This window comes from Tinamus guttatus, unplaced genomic scaffold, assembly GCF_059628265.1.
Source record: "Tinamus guttatus ecotype Peru unplaced genomic scaffold, ASM5962826v1 Tinamus_guttatus_pri_ptg000503l, whole genome shotgun sequence".
Lineage (NCBI taxonomy): Eukaryota > Metazoa > Chordata > Aves > Tinamiformes > Tinamidae > Tinamus > Tinamus guttatus.
The window spans coordinates 2,072,881-2,098,571 of NW_028289037.1; the positions used below are offsets into that span (position 1 = coordinate 2,072,881).

The 25,691-nt window shown below is 39.0% G+C and overlaps 1 protein-coding gene across 1 annotated transcript in view; it reads left to right on the top strand.

Moving 5' to 3' along the window:
* The window catches only part of UMAD1 (UBAP1-MVB12-associated (UMA) domain containing 1), a 70,272-nt gene that overhangs the window by 491 nt on the left and 44,090 nt on the right, over nt 1-25,691 (top strand). Inside the window, exon 2 of the mRNA XM_088533487.1 lies at nt 5,974-6,078. Coding sequence (XP_088389613.1) covers nt 5,997-6,078 — 82 coding nt within the window. The 5' untranslated portion in view covers nt 5,974-5,996. The remainder of the gene's footprint in view (nt 1-5,973; nt 6,079-25,691) is intronic.

Below are 25,691 nucleotides of genomic sequence, written 5' to 3' on the forward strand. Positions count from 1 at the left end.
CTGTGTGGCTGGTGCTGAAACAGCGTCTGCGTGTTTCACGGTAACCCCAGATACGAGCTGCCCTGTGGGGCCTCGGTGACCTGAGCGAGGTGTCTCCGTTTTTCGAAACACAGCAACCAACTGACATAAGGCAGAGCTAAAATCTGGCGTGGCTGCCTCCATAAAATCTTGCCTTTTTCAGTGCTTTCAAACAAATCTTCCACTGTGCACAGGAGTTCCTGCAGCCCGGCTTTCCTGCGATAGGACTCACGTCTCTGCAAACATTTGAGACTATCTAACACTGAGTTCTGTCTTAAAAGGACGGTCCCAGTCTGGATGGTCCCAGAACAGACCCACTCTGCTCTGTTCTGACCCGAAGGGGTGAGTTCAGCTGCTCCTTGGCAGAGGGGGACCTTTGCCGAGGTGGTTCCGCGACGGCTTCGGGAGCTGAACCAGCTCAGCAAGGAGCCAGGCCCCCGCGCCAGTGGGGATGTTACCACGTCCCTTGTCACGGTGCCGTCCACCCCTCCAGGAGCTCGTGTGCCAGGGAATATGGTGATGATGATGGTGACCATAGCACGGACATGGCGGAGCCAGGGGCAGCTGTGGTGCCTGCCAGGCGTGAAGGGTCTCAGCCTGTCCTAGGGTTTTCTATGCACCCGTGCCTGTAGCATAGTCACTGTTGAAGCTTTGCAGTCAAGGAGAGAACTTTTGCTGGGCAAGGAGCAGCTCTGCAGCCTTACAAGGGTGTTGTACCCAATAAATGCTCAGCTTTCCATTTTAGCATCCTCCACTATTTCAAGAGTTTTCTTAATCATAGATTGTTGACACTACTGACATTACTTTGACTTTATCACCAATGCTTTTGTTGCCTGACTTCACTGTAATCACTTTTTATCATGCTTTTTATTTTCTTTTCTCTTTTTGTTGCATTATTGAGTGTTTTTATACAATGTCAATTTGTATGGCAAAATTCTTGGTGTTTATTCTTGTATAAAATGTTAGGAAATCTTATATTTTATCTATGCAAAAACTGTCTTATTAGTGTTTCTTATTTGTATTTCCTTTTTTTTTTTGCATTTGTTGATACTTATTTTCCTTTCTCATGCTTTTAAGAAGCATAAGCTAAAGATATATGAATAATAATAAAATAATCTATTGTACTTTTTCTTCTTTAAATAGTAATTTATACTGGACAGGAACCTTTTAAACTGTTCTTTCAGTGTTATAGAAACATCTTCTTTTTATCATGCATATTTCTCTTCATTTGGTTGTTTTCAAGCAGATTGTGGAGGGCTGGAAACGTCTTGCTCTTTTTCATATTGCTACTTTATTGGTAAATCTCAGTGGATGCTAATAGGGGGGAGAGTTGAGAATCACTGTAATGCCCTCCCTTTTCTCCTTCTGTAGAGCTTAAGCCACTAGATGTGAAGTTGTTTGGATTCTTTAAGATCGAGTTTTGTACCTAGTTCTGACCTCTTTTTTGTTGCTCATCCACCACAGTTCTTCTTTGCTACATTCCTGGGTCTCTTCTATGTATCCTAAGCCGCATTATTGGCATTTTTCTAATACTAAATTACTTTTCTCTTTCTGTCACTTGTCAGCATCCTGGAAAAACAGCTGAAAAGTAATGCTGGACATGCCAGGATCATCAATATCTACAAAAATGGTTTTGGATGGAGCACACTGGTTTTAATCTCAGGTCACTCATGCTTCTTTTCAAATGAGACTGACAAAAAGCACAAGGAACAAATTAACCCCTTTGCACAGCTCTGTAACTCATCTCTGTCCAGGTGTGTGTATATTCTCTTTGCATAAAGGCAAGATATTCCGTGGAGTTTCACAGAATTGCCATAGTTTGCAGTTTATTGCTTGCTAATGACTGAAGCAGTGCCAAAAACATTATTTTTAACTATCAGCGGTTGAGATTGGAGGAGGAAAAAATTATGTTCACCTTTTGGTGAGGGCGAAACATAAGGAGAAGGGAATTGCTTGTTTCTGTCAAGGGAGATTTTTATCTTTAGGCAGTGAATTCAATTTCAGGTCTCCTAAAGAAATAAAATTAATCCCATCTGGAGAGGGAAAGTGCAGGGTTGTATAGGAAACATTACGGCAGGACTGTGCTGCTATCCCTGAATGGTGGGTGTATTTTTGGTCGTTCTGTGTGGCCAGCTTCAAAAAGAAAAAAGATTTTAAATTCTTTTCTTCCTATTCTACTTACCAGGTAGAATCCAGGTCTGTAAACTTCAAATTTAGTTTTTAACCTGAAGTTAAACTTGTACAGGAACAGTTGTTCTCAGCTTTCGGTTTCTGGTATTTCATCATTTGTACTGACAAGTAGTAAATCTTCAGGCTAGTTCTGCAAGTGTTTAAGCTGTAGGACTGTTTATATTTAACTCAATGTTTCTTCATTGCACAGGGACTTTTTTTCTGGTTTTGACTTGTAATTCAAGAAATTTAGGAGTTACGTTTCACATTGCTTGAGAGGTTTATGTTTATTTTTGAAGTAATATAGTTAATAAAATTCTGATGAGAGGAAATACTGAATGTTGCTCATCCAGAACTGCACAAAAATATGTACTTTTTACTGCTCAACTTTTATTTTTCTGTCCCCTCCTTCCTATTTTAGTGGATATTTGTTAAACTTAACAACTGTACTCAGCAAAGATACTGAGATATTGCAAGTAATAGTTGGCATGTTCCTTACTTCATATGAGTTATGTGGATAAGTGTGATTTAGGATTTAGCTTTGTGTCTAAGTGGTGAACACCAGAGAAAGAGAGCCTCATTAAGCATAATAGTCTTTAAATATTCAGATCCCTTAACATCTCCCCAGCATCTGCAATCACAAAACACAAGGTAGGTTATTTACTTCCTTCTGGACAACTGTTCTCATCAATAAGAACTTGAGGCCTCAGATTATGGAGTATCTTTCACACAAAGGACAGGGATGTTGTTTTGTTTCTGAGAAGTACTGCAGGTAGTGCCATTCTGCTACAGAAACCTACTTCAGAAACTGAACTGCAAAGAAAAGCTGAAGGTCTTTATGATCAGGTGAATTCTGTGTTTTGGAAACAACTGGGATATTGAGAAAGGCCTGCGCCCTGTCAGCAAAAGGAAAACATCTAGTGTGTTGAAGTTCTTGTAATATTAATTTGCCTCAGAATGGAACCATCTGTGTGTGTTTTTTTTTTTTTTTCGCCACTGTGTTGCATGCAGGATTTAAAAGGTGATGTAGGTTTGGCTTCCTATACAGCTCCTTTGTCCCTTCATTTCATGTAGACTGAATAAGATGCAAGATACGGGCAAGAATGGGAGAAAGAGGAGCACTGTTTGCTAGTTACTACTGAAAACTGTACCGTAATATGTATCTCAGAGAGGAAGAAATGGGATCACATGGGGCAACCACAGCTTGGGTACCTGAAGTAGCTGTCTGGAATGTGAAAGCCTTTACTAATGCTACCCATAGGATTTCACACATCCCATTGATTTTGCTTCTTGCTGTTGTACGCCTAGGAAGAAGGTAAAATTGCCTTTTAAACTGTCCCACAATTGCTTCCCTTCTTACATCATCAGAGCCAAAAACCTAACTCTTGGGTTGGGTTTTACCACTTGAAGCAGGGGCCTGACAGCCCTAATTGGCAGCAGGGGAAGACCCAAGGGCCGCCCAGGGAATAAGCTGCTGGTGCTGTGGGCTGAGCCGGGATGTGGGGGTCATTCCGGAGGGAAGGCAAGGGCTAAATTAGGTACTGGGTAATCGCCATGGAACTGGGCTTATTAGTATCTCAAGTGTTAAGGTAAGAAAGCCAGCAGAAAAGACTAGGGTGAGGATAAGTAACATTTATTGGTTTGGGTTTTTGTGGTTTTGTTTTCTTGTGCGTCCACACAAGCAACTGGTATGAGGCCAGCCTCTAATTCTCGGGTGTCGTTCCACTGTTTGAACTGCATCTGATTTTGCTGTGTGTTATTTATACTTGTTCCTGAAGGGCAATGCTTGTAATCATACAGTTGGTTTATGGAAGTATTTGATACCACTTGTACCAGGAGAGCGTGTGGCAGCTTCTATATGGTGAATAACCAGTGCGGAGTGTGAAGTAAATTGCTGCAGACAACCGGCTAGAACAAAAAAAAAAAAAAAATGCTTATAGTTAAATCTTGGGTAGGAAGTTAGGAATTCTGGAAACTGATCAAGGATTTTTTTCTTTTTATTGCAAACACTAAGTGGTAGGGCTCTTCTCTGCTTCACTCCTTTTAAATATTTTTTAAATCTGAAATAGTCTTTAAGTCTGAAATAGTTATCAAAACTTTGCGCTGTGCACCTATTTTCCTTAGATTTCACTCATTTCCTCCTTTAGAGATATGTTTTAATTTTGCTGCTTTGCCTTTCCCTGTTTCTTTTAAATGCTAATATCTACAAAGTAGAACAGGATTCTCTTCCTCTGTGTCAAACTTGAAATGACTTTTTTTTCAACTTCCAATATTTTATCTTGGTATTTTAGTAGAGAAGAACTTTATATACCTTCCTTTAAACCTTTATCTCTGCATTTGACACTTAGGCAGCATCCTCCTTCCAAAGCACTCCCCAAAGCGCTACGTAGCTTCTTGTCCTGCTATCCAGGATGAGCGCACGAGGTGCTTGTCTGCACCTGTGAGCTGGAGGAACTGGAGTCTTCAAGCAGCTCTTGCTGCCAAGAGCCTCTTTCTTGATTATCTTAGGTCTGGGGCTGAAGTGCTGGAGGAGCCCATGGAGACTGACATGTTGCTGCCTTCAACTCGTGCTATTTAGGTAGCAACCAGAAAGAAGGTGTTTTCTGTGCGCTCTAAGTCAGTGCACCTCTACAGGGTCAGCTTATTGAGGACCTGTTCTTTGTGCTTCACAGGAATAGATATTCTCAAGTTTTTCATAAAGTTTTTGGAGAGATTAAACCCCTTATGTCTTACATTAGTCTGAATCTTTGATTTTAGGATAGTTAGAGAATTTGCTTTGAAGCATGTGTTGCTTATCTGCAGATTATGGTGGCTTCATAGCTGTTGCACTCCAGTACAAGCTGGAGCTCACAAAGCTGTTACAGCTCTTACAGCAGCAGCTCTTACAAAGAGCTGCCTGTCTTTGGCTGATACTTGTAGGCTTTCTCTTGATATGAAATTGTCCTTTTTGGAGTTGTTCAAAACTGTTTCAATATTATCTTGCCATCTTGAGAGAGAACAGATCCTTAGCAAAGTATTTTGCAGTTAACCTTTTTATTGGGTTAAGTTATGCCTTATTTTTTGTTTTATTTGATGTGGACTGAGAGTTCCTAGCCACTTAGGGAGATTCTTTCAGTAATTTACTGTAATGCAGAATTGCTTAATTATTGTGCAGTTTCTTTTAAGGAAATCAGTAGTAACTGGTAATCAAACACACCCAGGAGTTAAGCTGTCTTTATGAACTAGAAAATATAGGGACTGTGCTAATGTTGTATAGGGTTTTTTGTGTGTATGTGTTTTTGCTTTTAAACGAATGCATGACAATTCAGAGTGAAAATCTCTGGAGTAATATGCTCTGTTCAAGTACAACTTCACTATGAAGATACATTTCCTATAGGATTGTGCTTTGGCCTTCAAAGTTTAAATGCTTTAGAACTAACTACAAAAGTTTGAAAGAAAGTAAGAGAGTTTGTGTAATGTCAATTTGAAGTATCAGGAGCTATATGAGAATATGGAAATGGATTGGCAAACATTGAGGCAAGTTTCATTTCACTTTTCTCTAGAAAGATTGAAGTTTTTTATGCTTCTGCCTCCATTCATAACTTCATAGAAAACACTTTTATACTTTACTCATTTTTGTGTGTATATATTGAAAGCCAACTGCTATATCAGTAAGGTACAAATTTCAAATTCAGTGCTAAGCACTTAACTGTAATATGACCATATTTAGCTTTTGAGTGGTCCCAACTTCTTATGCTGACTTCTGTTGTTTTATAATTATCTAATATGTTTTTTTCTTCGTTTTAGATAGCAACTTCAAAAAAGTGGCTATGTTCAGCTTCTTCCGAAAAAGCCAAGATTCAAAGAAGGTTGCAGTGCCAGAGAGAGAAGCAGATGGATTCGTTATTGTGGGTAAGTGATGCAGCTGTATAAAATGGTTCTTGTCATCTTTGTAAAGATTTCTTTGAGGTGTTTAGACAAAATAATAAGCGGTAATAAAAGCTATGATACTTATTCAGAATTCTCAATTTTATTCCCAGATAAGGGCATACTACTAAGCTTATTTGGACAAAATACCTAAGCGTTTCTTTTTTTTTCCACCTCCTATTATTCTATTTTCTGAGTAGGCAAACATGCTTATTCGAGATGGTTGCAGGTGTTTCTTGTTTTCCTCTCATACTGTGAGCAATGAAAAGTTATCTCCTTACAGAACAAGTAATCTCAGTGTTGAGGATTCTAGCTTTATGATTAGAGTTGAGGGAAAAGAATATCTCAGTGTATCTATTGGAGGACTATATTTTTTCAGGTTCCCTCATTTTAGTATGCCCCTTATATTAAAAGTCACAAAGCATTTCTGTATAGGTAATCATATAGTGAATGTAGATGTTCTGTCTCAGAATTTGACTCTTGAATAATTTGATGAAAATTAAGCAGTTTAGATTTTTTGAGGTCTTTTTGTTATTCAAAAATGGAACTGTAGTGTCCTTAGCCTGTGAACTGGGTAAATTTCAGAGTTTAAGCGAACTCTTACACAGTCTTGTAAGAAATCTCAAGCATGCACAAGACAAAAGAATTTATTGCCATTGTGCTGTAACTGATCTTTTTCCCCTCTTGAAAATTGATGTTTTCCTCCTTGTAAAACTGTCATCAGCAATATTCAGCCTCTGCTGCTCTGATTTACTGACTTTTTCTTACCAAGAATCTTACTGTGCTGCTCCATTTAAGCATTGCTTCTTCTTGGGACTTCTCAGTGTTTAAGTCATGATTAACAAAATCCAATAATACGAAAGCTTTATTAGGAGCACATAAATTCATTGTAATTTTTTTCCATTAAAGCAACATCCCACACCAACTACCAGTTGTTAAAGCAGAACTGGTGCTGTATCTGTGACGCTATGTGATGCCATGTTTAACAGTTGTCCTCCCCGAGATTTTGTTCCTCTGCATTTTTTCTTCTCACCCATATTTTGATGACGGCATCAAATCACTGCAGCACTTGCACTGTAGAGAAGATGAAGGACACACACTCTGCTCCCTCAGCCACACTTTTTCCTGCTGTGCTTCATACATCATTAAAGACTGTATAGAACTAGTAAAAAAAAATTAACAGCTGTTTGTTATGCTTCTTTCTATTGGAGCAGACATTATTTTTGCTCATTATGTTTTCTCTCTAAAGAACATAAAGAATCATAGACGTAGAAATTAAATATTTGGAAATCTTCTGTCAGTCAGGAGAAGAACTTGTGGTAGTTAAGGAAGTGCTGGCTCTGTGGAGTTAACCAAAGTATGCCTTATGTTTAGTGCTGCAGTCTCAAGAAAAGGAGTTTTGGAAAACAAATGCAATCAGACTTGTACTAATATATAAAACTTTTTAAAAAAGAATGGAGGAACAGACATTTTTCATCCAGTGAGAAGAAATGCAGTATAAAGCAAATTTTCACTTTTAATTAAGAAAGCAGAAGAGAACTGGCATTTGATGAAAGGTGGAAAATTCAGGGTTCATTTTTTTTGTTGTTGGTGTTTTTTTTTTTTTTTTTTTTTTGAGATGAGTGGTATCGCATTGCTACTGCATGTTGAAGTCAGCACCATGAGAGAATTACACAACTAGTTGCCAAATTTTGATGATAGCAGATACTCTTGTTCAGTCTGCAGTTTGGTGAGCAGGTGTGACTTTCTATTTTAAGCTAATCTCTGCAAGGCACACAAACCTTGGTTTTATCTACAGTGAGGCATGTGAACATTCCTCTAGTATATTGTGCATTGTATTACTAGTTAATTCACAATTATAAATCCCTCATATTGGATCATCCTTACTTGTAGGCAGGAGCATCTTCACCTATGGGGCTGAGAAAAGTAGGATTTTCAGCCAAATGAATGGTTCATTTTGTTAACCACAGTTACTGCGGTTATATTGCAAAATTACATCCTCAGGAAATTAGGAAGTCATCTGTACTGAAGAGGTAAAGAAGCAAAATGATCAACAAAAGTCAGTCTTCTGTACTGGAAATCTCCACTCTGTTTTTCTGAAAAGCAATATCATGTGTATTGTTCCCCTGTATCCCACCATTTCCCATGTGTATGTTTTAATTTTTCTCCCCCCCCCCCAATAGTCTCTTTTTTGTCTCCTTAACTGTGGAGAGAAGTGAATAACTTACATATCAGAATTAAGGGACACCCACATTGTCACCTGTCACCTAAATTGATCTTACTGTAAGTGCTAGTGTACATGTAACACTGATCTTAATAAAGTCTATACACATGTTTTAAAGAACATCTTAAATGCTTTGCTTTTGACAGAAATCTGCAGTTTTAAAATCTCCAAGAGTGAGTTTGTTAGAAAAGGTAATTTAATGCCTTGATCCTCCCAAATCAAAGGGTGATTCCTGTACTAGTTTATTAGTGGAATTCTAATTTTTTTTGGTTTCTTTCATGTATATACGCACCCCAAACATGACATACATCAAGAAATTTGTAAACTCTCAGTGTTGCTGCAGCTGTTTATTTCCTAGCAGTTGTTAATATTGTGTAGTAGAATTTGGTGAAACTCTACAGAGGTTTTTTTTTAATACTTAAGGAGCCCTAGTGGTGCTAATGTGAAAGACTACAGTTTTCAAGTACACTGTTTTATTAAAGAAATGCACAAGGCTTTGTGCCAGTTGGAAAAAAAAATACAAATGTCTCAAAATGTCCCTCCACCTTCTGTCCCTGTAGGCTTATTTTGCATATGTTTTTAATGTAGCGGTAAGTCTTTGTGTGCTTTTTTCCTCAAAAAACAAGCTACTATTCATTTTCTTGTTCTAGTTTAAAAATATTTAATGCTGACTTTACAATAATCTGAGATTTGGGGGAAGAAATAATACTGTTTATCTAAGAATGCTTTAAAAGTCAACTTATGCCAATGTAGGTGAACACTCTTGATGCTCACACCAAAAAGTTACTGTATTAAATGACGTGTTTCTTGAAGTGCTGCTTTCTGTGTATTTTTTTTTTTTTTAATATATTTTAGAGCTAATAGCACATTCGGGCATTGGATATTGTGGTCAGAGTTGATTGCACAGGAAGGAGGAAGAAATCAGAGGACAGCCCTCTCCAACACTAACTTTTCTGTTTAAGCTGCTAGGAGGTAATGGCCACCCTTCATTCAGTAATGAAGTTGAAGTAATCCTCCCGGGTGCACGATTTTGCACAAAAACAAATTGCATTTTTCAGCAGTGCCACTAGATGGTGATTTCTCATGTGTTCTCTAGTTGCAGTGCTTTTTCTCCATCTCTTTCTCTTACACATGCAAACACACACACAGAGTGCCCCCACACACAGTCCAGTAGGAGTAATTATCAGTGCTCCATTTTATTAGACTGTAGGTTTTCAACAGATTTCTAAAAAGCATTTTACAGCCTAATATCAAATCTATAATGGCATTCCAAACTAATAAAAATAATGAAGCTTGAAATGTTGACAGCATGTATCTAGATGTTGGCTTGTAATTCCTTCCAAACAGATCTGTTGAGGCCCATGTGGGACCTAAATAACACAAAGAAGTAAATTTGCATATTTTGCAGCAGGGGGAAAAAACAGAATGCAAAAACATGAATAATTAGGAGCACAAGCTTCATGCTATATTAATACTGTTGAAAAGCATGCGTTGATTGTATTCTGAAAGCCAGTAGTGATTTGGTTGAGTGAACTCAGTCAGCATCTCTTATGCAGATTAAAGGAACTGGGTTACAGAACAACTGAACTTCATTGTTTTGCTGCATAAGTAGGTATATTTCTTAAAGGATATTTTTTCCCTAGATTCTGCATAACACAGGAGGTCTCTCTTTTAATGCCTTATCAAAGCATATTTTTTGTTGACAAAGGCTCCTTTGGTCATTTACTTGTATATCTCTTGATTTTTATACTTACATCGCCACAAATCAGATTTCAGTATTTTTAGCACTTTAGTATAAATGACCTACTTACTTTTCTTTCTCTTTTTTTTTTTTTGCTTTCTTATGTTTTACCTCATGAAACACATTCATGATGCTTCCATGCTGTGTATTTGTTTATTTTTAAATTTTCAAAAATGTCCATCTTGAAATGCTACTATGCAGACAATTTCTGAACCTGAATGGTGAGTCATTGTATTGGCTCATATGGATTGCAGCATATAATGTATGATGTATTTTTTAATAATAAAAAAATGAATTTACATTGCTGGCTAAACTTTGGCCCTTCTGAGCTATTTCAGAAAGCTACTGGGTTTTGAGCACTGACACTTTAAGGTTGAAAAAGGAAAGAGGCTGATGATTTCTTGTTTAAATCCTACGGCATTTGTATTTCTGTGTAAGGAAAAAAAAAAAGTTCACATGGGCTGGCATTTTTGAGTTTATTATTTTGAGGTTTTAAAAAATACACTCTCCATGCAAAAACAACTCTTTTCAACCTGTATTTTGAGCACAGAGTTGCAGAAGCAAAGGATGAAAATGGTAAAACACATCAGTCCTTTCAGAATTAATGTAATTTTAAGAGGTTAAACAGGCATCTGGCAAAAGGTTGTTTTGAGGTCATACGTGCATCTGACAGTTTGCTGCCAGCCCTCTAAGAAAATATTGTTTGGAGCTGTGTACCTGTTTTTCGTGTTAACTCCTGACTTAAGTCATTGTAGTTACTGTCCACATCTCCAAAATGAGAAGTTTTGACCTGCCGGCTTTAAAACTCCTACAAATAGAATAATGGAAATAGAATATTTTGAATTAAGAAAATCCACCTCCCTCTTCTTTATTTCCTCCAAAAAAAAATTGTCCTTAGGAAAAATCAAGGCATTCCTTTGACATGATGGTGCATTTATGTAGCTGCTACCTTATTGTTTAACCTTTGCTTGTAGCATTGAGATCACCTTGGGCACGTGGGTTCTTGCAGCTTTACTCCCATACATAGTGCTACCTGAGTCTCTGCTAATGCCTTGGTCTGCAGGAGCATTCTGAAAGCAATTTGCAGTTGGATTTATATATTGAAGAAGAAAAAGGTGTGAGGGACCCTTTTCTTACCATTTGCTTATTGTGAACCAGAGTAAGAATAGAAAATATGGTGGAAAAGTAGGGATTTTGAAATGTCGCTTGTAAACCTTTTTCTAGAACACGTTGGTCATTAAATCTTTAAGAGTGAAAAACCTCTTTTATGATGCAGAGAAAATTTTTCAAAATATATTTTTAGCCCCCATCTGATTTTTCAGTGTAAGGTGAACTTATAGCCAGGAATAACTGAAAAACAAGAGATGGAAAATGTGTTCCAGGAGTCTTGAGTTGCTGTCCTGGCAGGTGATAAATTCAGGCTGAAGTCCCTTTTTCGCCAGTTTGCAGTAGAGTTTGAACATCATTCTTCCCAAAGAGAGCTCAAGCAGTCGCCGTCTGTCTGGTTGAAGGTATTCAACCCCATGCACACGTTAATTAATGCTAATTTTCTCAAAATGCAGTATCTCCCCTACTCCAAAGGAGAGCTGTGTACAGTCTGCTCTGAAAGCATTTTCTCTTCAGTCAGTCAAATCAAAGGCATGATTATTTGTTCGTAGTGTTGACCATGGCTTGTTGAGGAGGTTACACACTAGTTCTTGTGGTCATGATCAATTTATGTTTTTTTTTAATATCAGAGTGAAGCTTTCTATTGCTCTTTTCATTGTTAAGAAGATGTTCTTATAGGTGGTAGTAAAAAATCAAGGGGGATGCAAAACCTTCTTAAAAATAGTGGGCTGCCTCAAAACAACCCAAGGCACTTGAGAAGTTTGTCGCTGAGCAGTGCACTTTTCCTTCAACCATTAGCTCCCACCTCGTCATGATTACAGCTGACCTGAGCCACAGCTACATCACTGCCTCACTGCTATTTTTAACTCAGTTTATGCTTTATTATTTGGTATGCAAATTAAGTATGGGGCAAAAATGTTAACAGGAAAAAAATGTTCAATAGCTCAGGTGACTTTTAAGTCAGGAATATTGTTGCAATATGAGTATTTCTCCCTCTGACTCCCTTCCTCCCAGCAGTTGTGATAGATTAAGGAGTTGAGATACCCTCCGCAGATGTAGATAGTCTCTTCATTTCCTTGAGGTTTCTTGTCTTGTTGCGGAGTTTGTTAAAACAGAGATCTGTTAGACAGAGATCTGCAGGGTAGAGCTGTTAGATGCTGATTAACTGAGCTCCCTGTTTACATACAATCTTGAAACATTTTGGCCAGATCTGACCCTCCTTGAATTAGATGTGTATGTGTTTTGTCTTGAATACAAGTGGAGAGAGCTCTCACAGTCAGGAGTAGTATGTTATTGATGGTAAGAGGTATTTTTTTGTTTCTTTGTTTGGGCATTTCTTTTCTCTACCTATTACTTCTCCATTACTGCTTAGGCCTTTAAGCATATGCCCAGCATTAAACAATACACTATTTTTTTAACTTCTGACAAATTACATTAAAATGATCCAAAGTCCCAGACTAGTTCTCTTCTAGCAATATATATATAATTATGTATTTACAGTATTTAATTTTAAATCTTCTTACTGCTGTTCTACTGGGTCCTGTCTAGACCAGCAGTCTGCTGTATTTTTCAAGAGTTCAAGCGCATATTTTTTTCTGTTTTGGGGTGAGTATGGGAGAAGAACAACCTCAAACCTTCAGGATTAATTTGCTTTTTCTTTCATTTTTTTGAAACTTCCTTGCATTTGAGAGAGAGGGAATGGGACTTTTCACTATTTTATTTTATTTTATGAACTTCACTAAGGAGGAAAGCTATCATTAAGGAAGATTTGATTTACAAAAGCATTTGCATAGATAGTGTAGAAGAAGGCAGCCAGTATTATCTTTAAAAGGTGGGCAATAAATGCATTAGGAAAAAGAATTAGAAGGGAGAGGTTTTTTTCTCCGTCCTAGATCTGTTTTGTTTTACTAACCTATAAGTTAAATCAACACTGCTATAAGGAGAGGCACATAGGACTTTGCTTAAATTTAAGCAAAATAGGCCTTCAGTTGAAGATACTGACTCCCAGCTTACAAAAATTTACACCGACTGGTTCTGTGAACCCGAGGTGAGACCCAGGAAAGAACTAGATGCACTTTCCAACTGGTGCATCGAGCTCTACACAAACAGGAAGGAGTGATCCAAGTAGGAAGCATCTCTGAAAGTGAGTTTAAAAATGTGTTTTCAGTAGATTTGTCTGAAAGGAGCCGATAGCAAAAGCAGGGAACTGTGAGTCTGCCTGAATCTCGCTGGAGCCGGAGCGTGTGAAACAGGGAGGGCCCCGCGCATGAGGCCCGTCCGCGCGTGGTCAGGATGCTCCTCCTGGGCCGCGTTCCTGCCCCTTGGGGCGCTCGGCCGACGCGAGGAGCCCCCGCGCTCGCTGCGCGCAGCCGTCGCACCCGCGGGGACATGTCCTGCCTCCGAGGCTCAGGCAGTCGGGCCGGGAGCAGCTCCGGGAGCTCCGCTCGTTGTGTTGGCTGCGCTGGGGCTCCGCTCCAGCAGCGCGGGGTTTAGGGGCTTCCCTCGTACTGCGTTAAGACATCGATGACCTGGGAGGAAGGAAGCCTGGACACCAGTCTGTACTCCCTAGCCTGTGCACATGGTCGCTTTTGGGGGACTTCTTTTTATTTGTTTTCTTTGTTTTTAACTGAAGTGACTGAAGGTAAAAATATAGGAACTGGTGACATGAGCTCATTCACAGCTCTGAAATATCAGGCTGAGCCTTTTTTCTGATTTCTTTGCCTCTGTCCCTGCAACCTCTCCTCCTTGGCTGTGGCCTGACTCCGATGGCTCTCCATGGGGAGGCAGGAGGTTGAAGCCCTTCAGAATGTGGGACCCAGCTCTCTGGTTTGGGCTTTTGAGTCTCCCAAGAGGAAATTGGGAGGAAAAGTAGGATCTGCTCCCACTCCCTCATTTTCCTTTCCCAGGGAAAGGTGGTGGCCAGGCTTGGAGCATGTCCCGAGGGAGGGGATGTGGGAGTCAGGCAGCTTCCAGGTCACATCCAGGATGTTTCTGTTTATCTGCAGGAGCTATAGCTAATGAATTTAGATCCCTAATGTGCTTTGTGGCTTCAGAGACAGCTGCTTTTGTAGATTGCTGTTTTGATAAGCCTTTACAGACATTATACCCATTCTAACCATCTTATTCATACCCAAATCCATGTTCTGTGTGAAGAAAATGAGTTGTTCATTATAATATGCTTCTCTTTTAAACAGTATTTGCAGGCAAGTTGCCATTATACCCTGCTGCCTCTTAAAAAGGTACAAAGAAAATAACTAAAAGTTGGGGCTTCAAGAAGAATAATTAAATATCACCTGAAAATATGATCCTCAACAAGTCACCGCTGCTTATGCACCTGTTGAAATTTAAGTGAAAATGAGCCCTGCTCTGTTCCGCAGTGCGTGTTGCAGGCCTGGTTGCTTTGCAGCAGGTCGTGTGCTTGGTTTGTATTTGCTCCCTCTACAGGCTTTGTGCTCTAACTAGGCAGCGAGGGCTGTCACCCCTGTCACCATCCCGGAGGGATTAGCATGGAGGGTGCCTCCTTGGGGCTCGTTCTGTGCAAAAATATCAAAAACTGGGTCGTGGCACATTCTGGAGGATGTTTGAGAACCTAGGATATAAAATTGTGTTTTATAAATATTACTCACCTGTATAAGGCTCTTTGAAGCATGAAGCACAATATTGCTGTGGTAGTTGGTTTGAAATCACATAGGGCAGTGGATTTAGGCGATGTTGTTGGTCCTCTCATTACCCTTATTTTGCTGGGGTAATTTATCTTCCAGGTTTTTTTGGTTGGTTTTTTTTTTTGTAGTGTTCTGTTTTAAAATAAAGGACAAAAAAAAATCTCCTTTTTTTTAAAGACCCTTCCCCCCAAAAAACTTATTCTCATGATACATTTTGCAGGTTAAGCAATACACGCTCATACTTGCTTAATCTTTCAGCTGCACATCTTAAGCACTTAACTTTTTAGTACCTAGTCTTGAGTGAGAAATCCTTCCTTTTCTAACCTCTCTTTGATGAAGCAGATGAAAAGCTGAGGAAGCCTGTTACTTTACTTTTTTTCTTTTGCATTCTCCTTTTAGACGGGATGATATGTATCAGTGGTTTTGTCTGTGCATTTCCTTTCCTGCCTTTCTTTCTCCCCCTGCTCCTTCCCACCCCAGCTTGGGACCGCTGTAACGTCTAAATCCTTTGCACTCCCCAGGTTTATATTTCTCCACATCTTCAGCACGTTCTTGACAGCGTAAGACATCTGCTTGCTTGCATTGTGTACCTAAAAGCAATGAGCTTTTTGTACAGGGAATGAATTATGAAGTCCAGGTCCTTCTGGTGAGAACATGTCTAGGAACTTTGATCTTGACTGTGAGGACAAGGCTTTACATGGGATGCAAGAACTTGTTCTCAGAGGCTCTCACTTCAGAACTTGTCTGTCCTTCCTGTTTCTTGCAGTGATCTTCCTCAAGCGTACAGTTACCTTTGCCAGTTACTCTGCCTGACTGCGGAGAGCAGTCAACAGTTAATACTGTTGTCTGTCAAAGAAGCCTGAGTGGGCAAATGTGGCATCTGGAGTGATCAGCTCGAGTCTTTTGATTTACTGTTTCGAGAGCCCAGTGTGTTCTGGCCCCTTTGAAAGGTTTGGACCATATGCTGAAGTGCCACAGCAGAGGTTGCGAGTTGTACAGTAATATGTGTGCTTTTTGGTTTTAGTTTTACTCTGTGGAGATTTCTGGGAAGATTTTTATTACTGTCAAAGCACCCCCAAAACAGAACTGATGTTAAAATAGTGAAGCCAAATAGGTTTTGAGACATGAGGATTTTGAGGGTGTTATTTAAGATGGATAAGAGCTACATGTAGTGCCTTCAGAAATCATGTAGAAGCCAATAAGAATCTAATATGGTCCTTATCCTACCTCTTTCCCTTCAAAAAATCAAACCTTGCTAACTGGAAACTCGTGTTCTGGATTTTAAGTTGAATGATCTGTATGAAACCTTGTTAGAAAGTACAGTGTGTTTGTAATCAGGATAACTAACAGGACATACACTGCTGTAGGAACATGCCAAAATTCAAGCCAAACAGAGATAGAAATATCCTGAAGTGCGTTTTGTACTGCTAGTTATTAATATCCTGTCTCCTTTTAGATATTGCTAGCTTACTGTGTATTTATAAACCAAAGATAGCCAAAGAGTCTTGATTCATGCATCTGTCAGACAATATCCTACAAGATTCAGAGCAAGAGCTTTCTCTACAAAAACACAGAAAATACATGTGCTTCTCACATGCTGATGGTATACTAGCAAATAAGAATTATCCTTCTTACAGGGAACAGGGTTTTGACATCCTGTTTGTACTTACTGTGCACCCTGAAGCTAGTCATGGTGGAGAGACTCTTGTTCATGTGCTTGGGAGACCACAAGTTGTGAAGAAGCTCAGGAAACGTTTGTGGATTCCCTTGGAACCTCAAGGATGTGTTTTGGGGGGGTTATCTGTGACCTTCCTACTCTCCCATTGTGGATTTATGTATTTTTTATTTTTGTCAGTAGAACTTTGAAGGTTTTCTCACCAATGGGAATAGCCTTGTTGGAAGTGCTTGGATGTTTAAATCTGAGTATATGCTGAGGAAGAGAGTGCTAGCAATTAGTAATCTAAGACTTAAAATGTTTGATGGTGGAGAAATCCACAGGTTTTCTGTAATTTGTAACTTTGATGTAAAACAACAGAATAAATGTAGCTGGAATAAACAGCGTTATGGAAGCGTTATGGAAGCTTTGTTGTATTTAGTGTCGTCTTACCCTTTTCCCCCGTAAATTCTACACCAGTTTTAACATGGGAGTGTTAATTACTGCTTTCCCCTCCTTATTTACACAATACAGAGAAAAATACCAAATAGATCCTTACAGAAAGCTGCTCAGTTTTGTTGCACGTGCACCACCTGCTTCTGAACAAAATACTTCCAGCAAGCCATATGCATGTGCTTTTCTATTGCCAATCTGAGTGTAATGAATTATTTTCCTAACAGTCAAATGAAGTAACAGCCTGAATTAAAATAAATATGTGCATTGGAGATAGATTAAATACAAAATTAATGTTGAAAAGAATCAAAGTTAAATGCAGAATTAATCAAATAAAGTAGATTTCCACAATTCTTGCCTTGTTGCTGTGAGAGCATGTTGTTTACTTTCAAAACAGTAATTCCTTTCACTTCCAGAGGAGCTACTCGGTGCGATAATTGTCTGAATTGCAAAAGGCAGGAAAAGATTAAGTGTCTGGTGCAGTCTCATAATACCGTTTCATTACTGTGTTCACAGAGAAGAAAACCAAAATGTAGTCAGGTGTGTTAGTGTTTTCCGTGATCGTGACCCCTTCTCTCCACACAGGGGAATCGGGGCATTAAACATGGTGTGTGATGAAACCTCTGCAGCTAAATTCTCTGTTCTTGCCGTAGAACATGGGAAGAAATGGGAGAGTGGCCAAATATGTCTTTAATTTACTTTTGAGCTAAATGATTTCAGGTGGTCTCTCCCCTGGGTTAATGTGTCCACGTAAATTAGATGCCCTTTTGCCCCCAAGGCTAGCAAATTTTGAAATGAATAGGTCGTCAGGTAGAAAAGACATAACTTACCAAAGACACGATGCAAAGTATTAGGTATCTCTGTTCAGCCTTCAGCTTCTGTTGTCCTTAAGTCTGTATCTTAAATCTAAGAGGAACCAAAAGACCTTGGCCAGCTTCCAGATGCTTGGGGGAAACTTTGGGTTATAACTACACATTACGGCTTATTTTTAATAGAGAAATCCAAAACAATTCCATTCTGACAACAATTTACTTTGTGTCTAACATTAAATATTGTACCAATGTGAAAGTTTTTTTTAAGAAATTCATTTAAGCTTTTTATTTAAGCTCTTACATATTCCACAGATACGTACAATTGTCTTTATAAAGTTTCAGTTTAAAGATTGGTCTCAGTAAATTTTTTTTTTCCTTTTTTTCCTTATGCTGAAAGCAAAGTTAGTGTACAAGCTCGTGTGGTTACTTGCTACTTCTTGCATTGTGTAAGTTGAAAGTGGATGCCATGTACTTTGTATGCAGCTGTCCGTGCATTTTCAATATAGGAGGAAATACAATCAGTTCAGCATGGACTACTATAAATAGTTCCAGAAAATTCTTTCATTTCCTCTCCATATTTATTTCTGTAAGATACCTTATTGACTCTTTAAAAAGCTTGTTTGAAGTAAGGAAACTTGAAGGTTATATTTTTATTTATAAATGTGAAGTTATGGCACAGAGTGATGCCCATGCTTGAGGAAAAATAAAATACAATAATGATCATCTTGTCTAAAATAATTTGGACTTGTTTTGCTCCTTGACTTTCAGAGAGATAATATAAGTATATGTAACTGTCTTGGATAGTAGAAGATGAAAATAAGAATGCAATCTATTTTTGCACTAAAAAAAGATATTTTGGGAACTAAAGACCACATTTCTTCATTAATGTGCAAAATTATAATTTCAGCTTCATCTTTTTTCTTCCTCTTGGTGGGTGCTAATTAATTTAAAACCAAAGGGTTTTACAGAGTTTCTAGCCCACTGAATGCTCACTTCCAGGTGGCAAGGCTGTGGTTCTGCACTCTGGGCATCCCCCGTGTTTCTCACGCTGGCGGCGGTGCCGCTCGCCGGGCCGGGCCGCTCGGTATCCATGGGCCGGGTCAGTGCGGTGATCCTAAGGCCTCACGCAGCTGGAGGGAACGCGCCCTCGGAAAGAGCTGGCAGCTCCGCACGGGGAGAAACCAGGACAGCCTCGTCCCCCCGGCTTGATTCCTCCCTTGCCTCCCTCCCGTCCTCCTCCTGCTTCCGTCCTCCTCCTGCTTCCGTGCCCTCCGCCCTTGGCTGCCTCCGGCTGCCTTGCCTATTCAAGTGTTGAATAGGGCAGTTGTCATCCTGGAAAAGCTCATAGTGGCAGTTTTCAGCTTGTACTAACTCGGGCTGGGGAGGAAGCACATCTTTTACTTTATCAGTTCACAGCAGTGATTTGGGAGAATTAAACACTGTAGTTGGTAGATCTGGTTTGTTGTTGAAGCTGTTCTTCCCTGTGCATTTATTTTAACCTGTGTTCTACTTTAGTATACATTGAAAATGCCTGTAAAAAAATATACTCTTCCAAAAGAGTTTTGGAAATGTCTGAGGGAGTAAATTTTCAGATCTTTGGTATACTCCATGCAAGAGCAGCGTGGTTCTGTTGGTTTTATTAGGTAGGAAGGAAAGCACAGGATTAATCTCATGTATTTTTTCAGATGCTGAAATTCCCTTTTCTGTTTAAAAAAGACTAAAGTGTTTTCATTTAAACATTTTGCACAGGTTTAGTTCTGGTGTTTTTCCGCATGTTCTCTTGTTGCATTCCTTGCCCAGTAAGGTCCAAATACTGCAGTAATTTGATAAATCTGATTACCTTGGTAAAGCTATGATGCAAGCGGAGAGGTTCATTCGTCATGTGTGGGTCAGCTGGGCTGTGCTTCGTCTCTGAATTGTGATGGCCCTCCACAGAGATGACTGAAACAGGGTCTTTCTGCTTCTTCCTCTGAAGCTGTGGGGATATCATCAGAATATGGAGGCCAACTGATTCCAAGAAATCTCCACCATGAAAGTGGAGGAACAATCCATCATTTGATGCAGATCTCTTGTGATGTACCTGTAGTAATGTGGCTATTCCTTTATAACTTACTCCATCCCATCCTGATGTACAAACAGGACTCTAGTTCTGTCTTGTGCTGCCACAGCAGGTAAATCCACAGAAATCAAGGTGTGTGTATGAATAATTCTTGGGTTTGCAGGTGTTAGAACAACGGGCTCCAGGACAGAAGTGCAGCATCTGCCCACTTGGCCGCATGTCCCCCGTCCTGGTGTCTCACCAACCTGGTGCATCTAGGATGAGGATTTCCTAGTAACGAGAAGAAGAGCAAAGCTAGCTTGGTTCTAGAGGGGACCTTTCTTCTGCTAGGACCAATGTTTCCCCCATCTGTACCTAGTCCACCAGGGGGAGATGAACACCAAAATTTGTGGCAGAGGTTTTGCTCCAGATAGTTTGAAAAAGCCATCAGCCCCTTCGCGTCTGGTAGTGACAAAACCTGGGGGTCAAAATCAAGATGTAAAGTGCTGCCTTGGCTTATACCCTGGAAAAAATGAGCAAGGTCCTTGCTGTGTTTTTAACTTCTCTCTGTTGTTTTGCCCCTCTTTGCCCCCCTTTGCCCCTCTAAAACCTTGTCAGAAATAGTAGTGATACTGTTAGGGATTTTTTTTAAAGCTGTTCTGGCAGGATGGCCTGGGGTTGGGGGACTGATTTAATCAAAGCTTGGGTATCTTCAGCGCCTCAGAGTTTGTCTCTGTGCATGAGTACAAACAGGCTGATCCATTTTGACTGAGCTGGGCAGGTTGACTGGCCATGGGACTTCCATATTTTTAAGCAGGGAGCAGTGTTGAACCCCTAACGAGCTGCTAATAATCACAATTTTGGTTACCTTGGAGTGACCTCTCTGGCTTGGACTTGACTTCAGCCAGTGTGGAGAGGTCAGCACGGGAGCCTGCTTGCTGCATCCTCCTGCAGAGACACATCCCACGGCTCAAGGGCAAAGCTGCTGCTCAGTCCCTGCCCAGCAGATGCTACGAATGAGGCTTGCGAGAGTATCAGGACAAGGCAGTTCTTTAGGTGCATGAAAGCAATAGAGCTTTAAAAAATAATACATGGCTAGTGGCTACTACAAAAGCTATACTCTGACTTACTTTACCGTGTCAGCCCAGTAAAATGTGTTTGAACTAACAGGTTGCATGTCTTGTAATATAATCTTCTGAGCGTGATGAAGAAGAGGAAGTCATGCTGAATGCCTTTTTTGGGCATCAGTCTTGTTCCTGAGCCAGGAGTTTACTAAGGTGCTCACTTAAATCTGTTGTCAACTGGTATAATTCTTTCAGGAGTGATTATTTTCAATCCAGCAGTTTTACTCATTACTTTCATTCCAGCTTGGCATTTAATTCAAACTTTTTAAACTACTTTTCATTCTTAAAAAGAATAAGCAGTGATAAACATTTTTGCTTCAGTTATGCATCCGTGTCTCATTTTTAGAAACTGAAAGTACAGTTGTGCTTTTTAAGGGCTTTTTGGAGGGGCATTATATTGCAATTTACCCTTGTTCAAGTGACCAGAACCAGATCAATTGATTTTTGACACCTAAAATTCCCTTTCTTAGGCAGTAGTAAACAGCATAAATGGGGAAAAAATATTTATATGTAGATTCTATCTCATTTTAGATGTCCACTTTTAAAGGAAGATGCTGCACGTTATCCAGGCACATTGTAATATCTTTCACAGTAGTGTATTTGAACATATTTTCCTATTATTTGTGTTGTGCTTACCTAAACTCTTCTGTCTTTGTAGTAAACATATTTAGAGTCCTGGTCCCCTTTTCTGATAAATAGGTTGTCCAGAACAGAATGGAAATGAACATCTCTGGATTTGGGAGTTAGTCCAAAAATGAAGTAAATTGTTGCCTTCTCCTGAAGAGTATGCTTCATACTTCATTTTTAAAAAGTAGCAGGTTTTATATCTGAATGTACTAGATATGGAAACTTTCCTGATTGAAGGAAATTTAGAAGAACAGGCCTTTGCTGCTGTCTGACTGTGCTACCAGGCTCCCATAGTGTTCAGCTTCAATAGATCCCTATTCAGAATTGTTCAAAAGTTTGATCGAAATGTGGAATAAACAGATCTGAATGTGGATGCCTAGCAATATTTATTTAGCTGTTCATGTTGTGTTCTATAAAGATTTGTTGTTAGCACTGTTACCGTTATTAACACATTAGTCACTTCTATTTTGTCATGGGGTAAAGATGTTTCATATTGATTTTTGACAAAAAAAAAAAAATGATAAGGTGAATTTTGGAGTGAGGGCGTTTTTTGCCCTCTTTCATGGTGTTTAAGATAGCAAAATTAGCTAATTTCACAGGACTTGGTGTAGAAGCCTTATTCTTATAAGGCTTCTTATAAGTTATATAACTTATAACTTGTTATAAATTTTGGTTTTAACTGGAGGATCTTGTAGTTGTCAATTTAAAAGGCAAAAAAAAACTTTAAAGCTATATACTGCATTTTGGAAGTAGTTGTCAAATATATTTACATTTGATTTTTGCCATGTTATTTCTGGCCAGCTGCTGAATTTAGGATAGCCACTAAAATTGCGGATATGCAATACTTTGAAAGACTCTGTTTTGGTTTTGAGCTTTTTGCTTTGTTTACTCAGGAAATATGCTCTCTGACAAATGGCAGATATCTGCTGCAGCAAAAGGTTGGATAGTTTTTCTGAAATAGCTCAATCTGACCGTGCTCACTAGAAGACTTGTTTGATTCTATATTTTTGTAGCACTAAGGACCACATTTACCAACTTGGAAAGTGAAGGGAAATCCAGACATCTGCCACTAGTTGTTCTTTCTTTGACTATTGCTGATCAGTGAGTGTGGGGGGTTTCATGTTTTGTTTTGTTTTTTATTGTAAATTTGTATAGTGAACCACGTCAGTTTGCCACTATATCCTGTGATAACTGTGCTTAGCTAGCGAAGAACCTCATTCTTGATCTTTCTTTCACTTTTGCATTCAGCTGCTCCTGAATAACATATTAAAAATAAGCTAGCATTTGAATTCAGTGAGTCATTGTAGTGCATCAGTATATGATCAAGATCTAATTTGGTTTTTAATCATACAGCCATGTGGTGTACCCTTGAAAACAAATAAGTGAATGTTGGAAATCCTGATTTCTGTCTTACCCGTTTATTGAAGTCTAATCTCTGTATAATATGAAACTTCGTAGCTGTCTGTTGTCTGAGTATATCAGAACCTGGCCATTCTTTCTTGCTCCTTTTGTACACTAAAGCCTCCAGACTCTCATGTGCAATAATGTGGATAGTTTTGTCGATCCAAATCTCTGCTAGACCGTGCAGGAATCTTCCTGAGGAGTGTCAGTCAAGCACACAGTAGGTGCTGTACGAAAAGAGGTGTCTCGAATCCACCCATAAGATAACTGGACAAGAAGCAAACAACATTGTAGGAGTAGCGAGTAGCTCACTCCTTTAACCACAATGGAGAGAATTCCATGATACATGCTTACCCTGGAAGTGAAAATAGCAATTAAAAAAGAACTGCTATAAAACAGTGTTTAAAGTAGATTTTTGTCCATACAGTGTTAAACTTTCTGTACAAATTTGCAGTGAGAAAGAGCAAAACGAGACACAGAGGGACGGGCTGACAGGACAGCCTTGCTCAGCTGCAGCTTGCACTTAAGTTGTTTTAAATTGATTTTGAAACCAGCCTTCGAGGTAAACCTGGAGGCCATGTGCATACTTACTAAATTTCTGCAAAGAATAAAATGATGAGGAAAATCTAGTGCTTCTTTCAAGAAGGTGTTTGCAGTTGCCTGAATGTTCACAGTAGATGTTAGTGCTTGTCAGCAGCGTGGATTTTGAGATGGTGTAATCACAAGAAATGCGTAGGCAGCGTGCGGGAGGCTGTTTGCAAGAGAAGTGCTTTCCCTGAAAGCCTACTTTCCAAGTTGCTAAGACTTAAAACAGAAGTAATTAGAAATGTAAGATACCTTACAGTTAAGTGGAGAATACTTTTAATGTACGTGGAAAATGAACTTGATTTGTTGTATCATGACTGAATTGGTTTCACTGATGCAGTAATTCAGTCGAGTGAGGTCCCTTAATGATCCAGCTTCCTGGACCTAGGAATTTCACTCTTTTTGTCTTGCATGGGTGGAGTTTGCAGGTGAAGAGAGAAGGTAGAGAGCATGATGCATCCCTGTGCAGGGCTCTAAGGGGTTGTGTGTACATCTGAGGTTGGTTTTAAGGACACAGGATTTTCTGTAGCTGCAGAATTCTCTCCTGGCAGTTTAAGGCAAATATGAATCTTGGTTTCTGAGTAAGGAATATATTTTAGGCAAGTGGTAGATTCTTGGCATGAAACTAGAGTATTTTTTTCTGCCATAAAAATCATATAGACTGAAAAGCCTTGAGTCATTCATTTACAGTAACAATTTGTCAATGTGTGTATGAGTAAGTAACAGTGTTTTTTACGAAAACTGCTTTTTTTTTTTTTCTTAAGTGCAGTAGGGTACCACCAACCTGGATAAAGATTAGCACATCCTTAACTTTCAAGATCATTTTTTTTTCTAGTCTGCTTTACCTATAGAATGTAATATATTTTTTAGGGGTTTCAGGCAGTTGCAGTTAACAGTTTGATATATATATGTTTTCCTTGGGTATTTAGGTTTTTTCTTTTAACTCTATTTACAGTGTTACCAGGGATGTTTTGAAGAATATCAGGGAGTACTTAAACTTTTTTTTTTTTTTTTATCTCAGTAGTCCAGTTGGTTGATTGCAGCTTCCTATAAAGTGACAGATCATTTAGAAATCTGTTACTTACCAGCAAGTTCGGTTAAATACAGTGCAAAAATACTTTATTCCTTAAAACTGAAAGCGCAGATTTTTATGACCTCTGTTTCACACCTACAGAGTGTACAGCTTTAACTGACCAATATCAAGCTTTGGTATTTAATCCAATGTTATGTCCAAATCCCTGCATTCACAAGGTTCTACTCACAAGGGAATTAGGTGCAGAGCAGTTCAAAACATGGAACTTCCTCATGTGTTTTCACTGCTCTAGCATAATGAAACCATGTGTATACTAACACCATAAAATGTTTCAGTCTTGATCAGACGTATTTTTAGAAGACTGAGCATCAGGAATTAAATCTCACTTTGAGAAATGCACCTATATTAAAAATCTGTAAGCGCTTCTAAACGGTGTGCAAGAAGCAAGCGAAAGAAACTGCAGGCTGAGAAAGAAAAATCACATCCACTTTACGATATAAACACTGTCCTCGTAGAGCATTGCACAAGTAATAAATCTTTATAATTGCCAAACTTTTATGTAATAAAAATATATGTCCAGTTGATAAAGTTTGTTTTTTATAGCTTCATTTATGGCACTATAACTATCCATAGACCTCAGAATGTAATAAATGACTGCTAGGAGTAGATCAACTAAATTACAGTTTAATGTAATAGTGACGGGTGTAGTGGAGGAGTGACTATGCTGTGCCTGACCGCTCCTGCTCGCTGGCCATGAGAAGAAGCCACACTGCATTGCAAACCTTTTTTTGTTTGTTTATTTGATTTTTTAATTTCCCTGTATTAATGTAGGGAGTGTAGTTTGGAGAGGAAAAAAAAAAACAAAAGTAGTAGTCAATTTGAGGGAAATACAGGTAATAAACTATCTTAATTTCTTCACTAGAAATTGATATGTTAAAGCCCAAAGACAGACATTTTTCACTTAAGGGGTGGAATAAGAAAGATTATACATGGGTTTCAGAAAATTATGGCTGCAGTTGCTTACTCTCTTTTCCATCCCTTCCGTCAGCTCTGTGTAACAAAGGCTGTATTTCACATCTGACTCAAACAAAGTTGTTGCATAGTAGTAATTCTTGTGTGGTAATAATTTTCTAAATT